The sequence below is a fragment of the Hippoglossus stenolepis genome, chromosome 2, assembly GCF_022539355.2.
Source record: "Hippoglossus stenolepis isolate QCI-W04-F060 chromosome 2, HSTE1.2, whole genome shotgun sequence".
NCBI lineage: Eukaryota > Metazoa > Chordata > Actinopteri > Pleuronectiformes > Pleuronectidae > Hippoglossus > Hippoglossus stenolepis.
The window spans coordinates 22,796,944-22,808,046 of NC_061484.1; the positions used below are offsets into that span (position 1 = coordinate 22,796,944).

General features: G+C 40.4%; 1 protein-coding gene across 1 annotated transcript; it reads right to left on the reverse strand.

The window, feature by feature from the left end:
* Positions 1 to 2,221: 2,221 nt before the first annotated feature.
* LOC118121359 (ATP synthase membrane subunit K, mitochondrial) lies at positions 2,222 to 5,240 on the reverse strand. The gene is made up of 3 exons (XM_035177189.2): positions 5,021 to 5,240; positions 2,529 to 2,621; positions 2,222 to 2,431 (listed from the first exon to the last, which is right to left on the reverse strand). Exons 1-3 carry the CDS (start codon positions 5,087 to 5,089, stop codon positions 2,336 to 2,338), a joined length of 258 nt encoding a protein of 85 aa, XP_035033080.1. The 5' UTR covers positions 5,090 to 5,240; the 3' UTR covers positions 2,222 to 2,335.
* Positions 5,241 to 11,103: the final 5,863 nt, after the last annotated feature.

Here is an 11,103-nt window from a genome sequence, read left to right on the forward strand (position 1 = left end):
CCACTGGGTGGCGGGTCAGAATACAGTTCATGTAGCTACAAAAAGTTTACATATTACTTTGGTTTAAGTACAAATAAATAGCCTTAAATGTACTCAAGTAAAAGTACTTGAAAAGTAACTTTTCTACTTGAGTAAAAGTAAGCACTTGCATTTAAAGTACAAGGGATATTCACCATCTTGTCTTATATGCTAAAGTATTACAAGTAAAAGTACTTGCTGTTTGGCCTATTCCCCAATGCAAAGCTGATGTATTCACATAAACGATATAAAAGATCAATAACTGTGTCCACTGTTAGTCTATAATTATTAATGTTTACTGTTTAATACAAGACTCTGTCATTTTAAAGGTTGATTCCGGATCATGTTTTATCCTTTTGTTTGAAATCCTCCTCACGTTGCGATAGCCATCACTAAATAAACACGACCAAATCATATCATTCAGTCCTGGTGCGCCTGTCTGTCCCTGTCCTGACCCGTCTGCCTGTGCACGCCCTGCTCGTGCTCTTCAGCTGAAGCAGGGACGATGGTCAGATGTTAGCGAGGGAGTCACGTACAGTCGGGTCCGAGCGCTCGTCAGGCAGTGCACGCTCATGTGTTTTGGCGGCGTAGCTTTGATGAGAGGCCCGATAGGACAGGTTGGGATGTGTCGGTCGTGCGGTGTAGCCGTCTCTTGCTAGCTTTTTCCAAGATTACTAACCCAAGCTTTAGTTAATTTCACTTTCACTTTGATAAAGAATGCTGCAGATGATGCAACTGGAAACATTGATATTCTAATTAATGGCTGAGTCTCAGCGGCGACTTCTTCCGAATCCATTTCCGGAGTTTCTTCACCAGTGAGGCTGCTGCTGCAGGAGGCCGCTTCTGATGTTACCTGCCCGATCCGATTGGATGAGATTCCTAAAAGTGAACATGTAATGCAAGGCTTTTTTGAATATGTAGTGAAGTAGAAAGTACACAGGTACTTTCTTGTATGAGACTAAGTGTACCAAAGTACCAAAACAACAAATCTACTTTAGTAAAGATACAAGTAAAATGTAATTTCTGTTTTGGGTAAATAAAGTTCTATGTTGATGAATTTATTTTATATGTTTTATTTTATTATTTTAGTGTAGGTCCCACCCTGAAGATAAAATATCCCTTTAATAACCTGAGAGAATTAAATACTTGAGGCAGCAAGTATTTGTTGTTATATTGTTATATTGTATATTGTTATTTGGCTTTCTTGAAGAAATTGTACTTTCTTGATTCTTGTTGTTCTGGGTTTGAACCCTCATGGTTGAATGCACTTATTGTAAGTCGCTTTGGATAAAAGCGTCAGCTAAATGAAATGTAATGTAATGTAATTGTTGTTGCTGATGGTTCTTGGGAGCTAAGAGGAGGGGAGTCTCATTTTCATGCATCCGGGTTTTCTTACTGAAGAGTATGAGGGCCCAGGCACGAGCACAAACATGAGAGAGGAAGACATTTAGCATTTTTGCATTTTTCAGAATAAAGTCCAAACATTGAAGATAAAGTTGAAATACTATTTCATGAATAAAGTGAAAACATTGAGGATAACGTCGAGTCCTCTGGTTTGTCACATCCAGTTAGAGGAGTGACTGATTGCACACGTTTCTGAAATGGGTGCACATGTATACTTAATGTAACTGATAGCTGTTATCATTTCAATAAATAAATCTCATTCCTTTGTATTAAACATTGATTTAACAAACTTAGCAGAGTAAAAAAAATCCATGAAGTTGCGCGATTAATGTTAATTCGACTTTATTCCCATCACTTTGACTTTTTTCTTGAAATGCAAAATGAAACAATTATCTTGCTCTTCTCTTTTTTTTGTTATGCCTCGCCCTCCTACTCGTCTGTGGTTTTGACTATATCAAACACAAAAACATGTCTGTATCAATGTGTACAAGCTCAGACATGATCTTTGTTGCATGCATGAATAATTCAGAGTGTGGTCGTTATTCTGATAATTTTACAACACGACTTGTATATGAGTCTTAACTCGTTGCATGATTTTTGTCATGAGTCTAACTCTCACTGGGTTCCGGTGCAACAGAATACGAGAAGAGACAGAAAATAAAATGAGGTTTGGTTGCAGCTTCCTCAGCAGAGAATAGACTTGTGGCGAACAATTACACACACACACATGCACACACTTTGATGCCATGGCAACCAGCGTGACTTTGCATCATATCACTGAATAATGATAAGACAGTGCTGAACATTTGCACTTCATTTATTAACAAAACGATAAGCTGTCAAATGCTTTCACATTCACATTTAGTGTCCTGTCGTTTCCTGCAGTAAATTCAATCGTCACAGTTCTTATCTTTCAGGCCGTGGGGCTGGACGTTTCTTTTTTGCTTTGTCTGTGCATCATGTAGGCAGCTGCTGAAAGGACCAAGACTCCGTACGTAGCCAAGACGCACTGGAAGAGAGCAGAGAGGGACACAGTTCTGACTCCATCCGTGAACACTGTATCATATGTAACAGAGCCTGCGTGTGTATATGTGCGTGTTACGTACATTTCGGCGTCCCTGCAGCGTGTAGCTGTTGAAGTATTTCCTCAAACCAGTCAGCTCCGAAGAAGCCGGGGCCTCGATGCCAAACAGCTGCCTCTGAAACACAAATACACACACGCACAATAAGAGGAAGCAGTACGGTTAAATAATCATCACATTTTACTGGAAGTGAGAGATAATACAAATAGAGAAAGAAGAATCCAATGTGAAAAATGAGAAGAAAAAAAACATTCAACCACAAAAACAGACACAATCATCAATTAATCACCAACATCAAGTACATGCCAGTTATAATGAAAGTGAAACCATCCAATTTAAATTATGGGAACATGAAACTTTAACTCTATAGAATCTCATTATATTATATACGAGAGCCTCCTCGCTGGTGTTTTTATAAAAATACTTTTATAACCACTAAAAACAAACCACATTTTTCTCTGTTATACTAATATATGTCAAACTTTCGCTTTCATACTAATATATGACCTGCAATGCAGACTTTGTAAGTTTTGTATTTTCCTTTTTGTGTTATATTTGGAATTGGTAATTTCTGGTGTCTTCCACACCCCATATGCATATTTAACATTTAATTTATGTATTTATTTTGTGTAAAGTAAAGTCGAGATACTGCAGTTGACAAGAAATGGAGTAATCATCAGTGACAGTTGAGACTCAAACACAAAAGAGAAGTTGAATAGTTGAACATGTTGAAACCAGCAGTTTGACTGAGGGGCATCATGATGAGGCAGCGCTGCAGCGACACTCTGGTTTTTGGTCGAGTCTCATTCAACACGTCCTCTGACTGAGATTAAACTGAATTATTCATCGACCGGAACTCGGAGCTAATCACCCCGCACACCCAGAGAGCGGCCATTCTCCTCCAGCTCGCCACAGTACTTCTGGGTGATAAAAGCTTAAAGCTGTAATTCCCTTTGCTTCAGAGAGTTTTAAGTTTTTTCTTTTTAATGCATAAGATGCAAAAGCTATTAACGAATTATATGAATTCTCCAGCTGCCACAGAAATCCATTAGAGGTTGACTTTTTTTTTCTTCAAACTGCTGACGGGAAATTTAACTTTTTTATGACACTGACAGTATTTTAATCGTTCAAGTCTCTAAAATGAAAAGAAATTATTTAAAGCTTATGTTGTTTTAATGGTTTAAATCTGAGGTCAGATAATAATAGTTATTTACAAAGCACTTTTCTTAACAGTCACAAAGTTGTATTCTTCTAGAAAACACAACAATAAACAAAAATAATTTAAATTTGGAAAGAAATGAAAGCTTTTTAAGAAGTGATCTATCCATCTATCCATTCTTACTTTCTTTCTTCCCTCCTTTCTATCTATCTTTCTAAGTTGTGTTAACAGCTTGTTTCTGCTGCCCCAACTGGCCAAAATTAAAAAATCAAGCGGTAGCAGGTTTCATGGTTACAGTGTATTTAGACTTATAAATATGATATGGAATAAATTGAATAAATAAATCCTTCCATGCCACAAAGTAATCTAAATTATTTTGAAATTACTTGAAACTTATTTTCTTACGCCTGCTCACATATCTTTGCACATCAATTTGCACAAATCATACACATTACATATGTTCTAATATTGAGTAAAATGCAGCCGTTGGGCCATAGAACGTCTCTATTTTCTTACTGAGGTGTATTTGCTCTATTTAAATAATGTATAAGTTTCTTGCTGTGCTGCAATGTCACTTTCCCAGAGCGGAACTAATATCCATCACTTAATTTACTGCTGGGTGATTAACTGAATAATAGTTTATAATTTGATCGTGTATTTGATTTGTAAATTCTTAACGACATCTGTCCCACGAATGTTGTGGAGTACATATTCAGCTACAATATTCATGTGAGGTCGTCAATAAATTTATCTTTAACGATTATTCTTCACATCCTCGATCTATGTCATTGGTGCTTTTTGAAACATATAAGTAAAATACAAATGGAAAACTTTAAATAACAAAACAACACCTGGAAAATAACTACCCCACTTGTAGTGGAGTAGATACATTCATTTACAAAAAGTGACAGTACCCAGATGCCTAAAAACTGTACTTGATTAAAAGTACCTAGTTAAGAGATAAGATAAGATATAATAATCCTTCCCACAATAGGGAAATTTGCAATATTACAGCAACAATACTTAAGTGTAAGGAAATATAACAAATATAGAAAAATGAATGTATATATCTATATCTATATAGATATATATAGAATGAATATTGCACAGTTAAGAGATTTACTTTCCATTACGAGGGTATAATTAGGGTATTAGGGTATAACATCATGTTTACAAGATATATAAAACCGGAAACTGCATTGAATGTGTAACTTAAGGTAAAAATGAATGTATTAGTCTATTAAAACATATCTGACTGATAGTATTTACAGTGTGATACTTTATTTGACTCACTGAATATCTAGCACCAGCTGATGTCTGCAGACTGGACGTGCAGGGGTCGGATCTGTGGTCTTACCTTCACCTCAGTGATCAGATGACCGAAGCTGGTCAGAGGGATCCGCGTTTTCACAGGAGACGTCGGCATCTCTGCAAACACTTTGAATGAACTGGTCCCAGGTTTGATTCAAAGTGATATTTAGAGGCGGCAGACTGGTTTTTACTGGTGTTTAAAGGACGGACGAGACACTTACACAACTCTGTTATGGATGGACACGTGTGTTCTGACAGGAAGTGCGTCCTGACCAATCACGTGTCTCCATACAGAGTTCTGACCAATGGGCTGTGGTCTGGTGGGTGGGACTTTTTGACGTCAGTTCTCAGTTCCTGTCAGTCGTTCATTCGTTTATCCACTAGAGGGCGATAGATTAAAGTTTATCAAACAGGGAACGTCACCTTATATAAAACAGTTTTATTGATTTTAAAAATAAAACAGATTTATTTCATTTGTTGCTTTGGCCTTGTCTCTTTTTTCACCATCAGCTAATAAGTTATGGAAGATTATAAACCTGTAAAACTCTGGTGGATAAAAATGATGTTCAAAAATAATTAAATGAACACAAACGGTTTTCTCCATTTGAACCAGTTAGTTTAGGGAGTTAATTACTATTTACCATTTGTAGCTGAGATAAATTACTTGTTCCTCTGTTTAGCTTCGTATCTGTGTGAATGCAAATCAGTAATAATATAGAAATCAATAAGTTAATAGATTGATTCACAATTTAATACATTTCAAGTCAAAGTCAACTTGTCAATTCTGCCACATGTACAAGACATAGACAGGAAATGACATCGCTCCCTGATCCCCAGTGTAAACATACAAGTAGACATATAAGCACTCAACATATAGATAGATAGATAGATAGATAGATAGATAGATAGATAGATAGATAGATACTTCATCAGGTAATTCAGATATCCAGTAGCTCACACAGAGAGACACACATTAGACAAAGTACTCAAGTGGCATGTACTGCAAGTACACAACATAGTACGCAGTCAAAAGACACAGGGTGGATAGGATATGAGTGGTGCAAACCGGAATGGTGCAAAAATAGATTGGGCACTATTTGATGTAAAGGAAGCTGAACAAAAATAAATCCCCAGAAAATCAGTAGAGTGTGAAAACAAGATGACAGTGACTGAGGTCTTTAAAGTTTTAGAGGTTACGTCCTGTCCATCAAAATAGACATTTCTAATGAAGATAAAGGATTTGTGTTTGACAAGATGTGGGACCCTGTACTGAAGTTCTTTCCTATGCAGGAGAACAACTTAAGATATTCTAGACCTACAGATAACAACCAATGGGAAGTCAATTAGCTTTACTTGGAGCTAAAGCAAGCTGTACCCCTTGCGACATGTAAGCCTTCACTCAACACAGCCCTCTGATTTCACCTGTGTAATTAGCTGTGACTCAGAGTGCAGAGAGTGCAGTGAATGTGGTGACATGAGGAGTCCTGTTGCATGCAGCTTATGAAGCCAGAGAGCAGATACAAGTGGTTTTCTTGGGTTTTGGGGCCATTTTGTTGTCACTGGAAATATAAAAAGCAGAAACGTCAGAAAGTCACAAAAAGTTACCCAATATGTTGGAGGATTTTATCTCTGTAAGGATGCTATTGTCAACATGACCCCCCAAAAAAGCCTAATACAGTCATTAACCAGGGATTAGAAACATGTCCTCCACTGTGTCCCGGCTGCTCAACATAAATAACAACAAAGAAGCTCCTATTTGATCAGAAAGATTCAGCTTTGTTCGGTGATTTGCATTTGACAGTAACATGACTCTGGAACATGGGTCGAGAAAGAACCCATTGAATTTTGGCACTGATCCACTTTCTGTAACATTGTGACATCTTTGAAAAAAAAAACATTTTCAACAATTTCATGGACCAGGATGAAAAACAATTCTGATATATTTAGGGGACTAATATTCATGAGTGTGAGCAATTGTGTGCAGCTTGATTAAATCTAAGTGGACTGTTGGGCCTTGGCAGAGGTGTGTGCTGGACTGAGTGTCACTCTGGTTCATGCTCTTCTACAGTCAATGCAGTGCAATACGTAAAGTCCTGCAGAGACAGGCCAGGAGCTTCAGTTAATCTTCTCATCAAACATCAGAATGGGGGAAAGATGTGATCTGAGTGACTTGATTGAGGAATGACATGACAAACAAAAAGCGTCCAGTGAGCAGCAACACTTTGTTGATGTGAGGTCAGCGAGCCACAACAGCAGATGAACCGCATCTTGTTCCACTCAGATCAGGAAGGAGCAGAAGTCTGAGGTTGCAGTGGACACAGGTTCAGTAAAAACAAACAGCTGAAGACTGAAAACATGCGTTTGGTCGGAGGAATCCCGATTTCTCGCAGGAGGCTGGAGATAGAGTCAGAATCCATGAACCCAACCTGCCTTGTGTCAACAGTCATGTGGTGTGTGGAATGTTTGCTTGGCACACTTTGGGCAACCTGACACCACCTTTCATCATTTGAATGTCACAACCTATCTGAGTACAGTTGCTCAGCATGTGCATAACGAATCTCTGCTTGTCTGACTGACATCTCTCGTGGATATGGATGTGGATGCCCGCATTTCACTTAAAAATCAACCTTGACAAGACCAAGCTTCTTTTCCTTCCAGGGAAGAGCTCTCCCACCCATGACCTGACTATCACCATCAAGAACTCTGTGGTAGTCCCCACCCAGACTGCAAGGAACCTGGGTGTGACACTCGACAGCCAACTCTCCCTAACCACTACATTGCCGTTTTTTGTTGTTGTTTGTTTTTAGTTTTACATGGTCACCAATTTTCCCAGGAAATAATGAATCCTTAATCTCTGCCATATTTAGGGAGTTGATATCTCTGAGTACACTTTGGTGCAGCAGTGGACACAGGTTCATTAAAACGTTCCCAGTTAAAGACTGGTCCGTTTGTGTGTAGTGTGTTGCAGTGTGTTGTGAGTGTGTTGTCAGTGTGTTTGCAGTGTGGTCGGTGTGTTGTCAGTGTGTTTGCAGTGTGGTCGGTGTGTTTGCAGTGTGTTGTCAGTGTGTTTGCAGTGTGTTGTCAGTGTGTTGTCAGTGTGTTTGCAGTGTGTTGTCAGTGTGTTGTCAGTGTGTTGTCAGTGTGTTTGCAGTGTGTTGTCAGTGTGTTTGCAGTGTGTTTGCAGTGTGTTGTCAGTGTGTTTGCAGTGTGTTGTCAGTTTGTTTGCAGTGTGTTGTCAGTGTGACTCGTTAAAGACTGGGAACTTATATTTGGTCAGATGAATCTTAAATTTGTTCATGGAAGGCAGATGATAGTCAGAATGAAGAATCAACAGCACTGAATCCATGATGGTGTAATGGTGTGTGTGTTTTCTTGCCACATCTTGGGCAACTTGATACCAATTATTTTGCCATATCTGATGCATCACTTTATCACAGGGTCATAAAGCAAAAGTCTCAAACTGGTTTCATGATTCACTGAGTCGTCTCCTCATTTACCAGATCTGAATCCGATAGAAAACCTTGAATGTGGTAGAGGAGGAGATTGGCAGAATGAATGTGCAGCTGATACATCTGCAGAAATGATGTAATGCATAATGTCATCATGGATCTCAAAGGAACAACATCTCCATGAAAGCTCCCTCAGTAGTAGCATTGAGTTCCTCGTAACGTTCTCTGTGCGTGTATAAACCTGAAGCAGTGAAATGCTTATTTCCATTACTTTTTACTGGTGGAGGCATTTTTCATAATTGAGGCGATCACACCCATTTTCCATTTTAGGCTTGAAAACTACGCTCTGACACAGCCTGATTCTTCTCACTTCTGCCGCCACTGCCCATGTTTACTGCTGAACGGCAGCATTACCTCTGTGTTGGAGAGGATGTGTGCATTCTGGGGAAAAGCAAACAGGACTGTGATTAAGATTGGGATTAGGTTTAGAACAAGACTCGGCAGGTCGGCACAGAGTTCCCACAGCAGCTCTAACCGTGAATTTCTGCAGTGATCCTTTGCAGCGATGAGTAATTCATCATACAATCCCACAACACACTCCGTATAACGAACGGTATCTCGAAGGAAATCTGAAGGCAGCCGCTCTAAAACAATGAACCAGTGAAGTAGATTTTAATGAGAAATTTAAATATCACAAATGTGTCTCAAGTGGTTTTTACAATCTAAACAGTTCACAACTCCTTCGGTCCTGGATCCGACCCTCACGACCCTTTTGAATAAAAAGCAAAATAAGGAAATGTGTGAAATGTCTTGAATTAGTAGTGTTGAAAAGTAACCACCTCTCATGTAGGTATAGCTGCATGATTTACTCAACTCAAGACCGCTCGGATTTTTTCTTGCTACTACTTCATCAGTCCCAACACCAAGCACCAGCATTACACAGCTCAGACACCGGACCTGGCTCACAGTCGAGGTGAGAGGTGTGAAATCCCTCAAACCTCAAGTCCTGGATATCTGGGGCCGTTTGTGTGTAGTGTGTTGCAGTGTGTTGCGAGTGTGTTGTCAGTGTGTTTGCAGTGTGGTCGGTGTGTTGTCAGTGTGTTTGCAGTGTGGTCGGTGTGTTTGCAGTGTGTTGTCAGTGTGTTTGCAGTGTGTTGTCAGTGTGTTTGCAGTGTGTTGTCAGTGTGTTGTCAGTGTGTTTGCAGTGTGTTGTCAGTGTGTTTGCAGTGTGTTGTCAGTGTGTTTGCAGTGTGTTTGCAGTGTGTTGTCAGTGTGTTTGCAGTGTGTTGTCAGTGTGTTTGCAGTGTGTTGCAGTGTGTTTGCAGTGTGTTGTCAGTGTGTTGTCAGTGTGTTGTCAGTGTGTTTTCAGTGTGTTGTCAGTGTGTTTGCAGTGTGTTGTCGGTGTGTTTGCAGTGTGTTTGCAGTGTGTTGTCAGTGTGTTTGCAGTGTGTTGTCAGTGTGTTTGCAGTGTGTTTTCAGTGTGTTTGCAGTGTGTTGTCAGTGTGTTTGCAGTGTGTTGTCAGTGTGTTGTCAGTGTGTTGTCAGTGTGTTTGCAGTGTGTTGTCAGTGTGTTGTCAGTGTGTTTGCAGTGTGTTGTCAGTGTGTTTGCAGTGTGTTGTCGGTGTGCACAGGGGGCCACACTGACCCTCGCTGACATGCGGCTATGGAGTTGATGATGAGTATTGATTACTGCTCTCATGCTGTGGCTCACATATATGAAATGTCATGTTGGGCTGAAATATCTGCTCTGATGGACATGGGGCTGGGAGGACACGTTGAGTCCAGGCCCGTCTCCGGCAGGAACACTGACCTTGTCAGGACCAGCAGATCTTATAAGGGACCAGGGCTCGGTCCTGATGAGGCAATTCACTGGTTTTCTGAGGTCGGTTTACGATTGGGGGCAAAATGTGAATTGTGGTTAGGTCAAGGTTTGGGTTAGGTATCAACTGGAACTGGTGAAGGTCAAGGGGAACATTTTGGTTAGGGTGTAAAGAGCTGGGCAAACCTTTGTGTGTGTGGGTGTGAGTGTGTGTGTGTGTGTGTGTGTGTGTGTGTGTGTGTGTGTGCTTCATGGAGGTATGCATTACTTTTGGTTTGACTTGTGTTTCTGTGTAAAGTGTTGGCAATCAAGACTGAGACATACACACTCACAGACACAGACACAGAGAGAGAGAGAGAGAGAGAGAGAGAGAGAGAGAGAGGGACACAGATAGAGAGAGAGAGGGGGGTGGAGAGGAAGAGAGACAGGGAAACAGAGGAGTGAGAGAGAGAGATAGAGGAAGAGAGACAGGGACAGAGAGAGAGAGAGAGAGAGAGTAGAGGAAGAGAGACAGGGACAGAGAGGGAGAGAGAGAGGGATAGAGGAAGAGAGACAGGGACAGAGACACAAACACACAGAGAGAGAGAGACAGAGAGAGAGAGAGATAGAGGAAGAGAGAGAGAGAGAGAGAGAGAGAGAGAGAGAGAGAGAGGGAGGGGGAGAGGAAGAGAGACAGGGAAACAGAGAGAGTGAGAGAGACAGACAGTGAGAGAGAGAGCAGGAGAGAGGAAGAGAGACAGGGACAGGGACAGAGACACACACACACACACACACACACACACACACACACACACACACACACACACACACAGAGAGACACACACACACAGACAGAGAGAGAGAGAGAGAGAACACACACAG

Excerpts from the sequence above, each read along its gene's own strand:
- LOC118121359 (XM_035177189.2), bottom strand. The coding sequence starts at position 5,089 with ATGCCGACGTCTCCTGTGAAAACGCGGATCCCTCTGACCAGCTTCGGT. Across the intron at positions 2,622-5,020 it reads ATCTGATCACTGAGGTGAAG|AGGCAGCTGTTTGGCATCGA; the intron begins GTAAGACCACAG and ends TTTGTGTTTCAG. Across the intron at positions 2,432-2,528 it reads CGCTGCAGGGACGCCGAAAT|TGCGTCTTGGCTACGTACGG; the intron begins GTACGTAACACG and ends GCTCTCTTCCAG.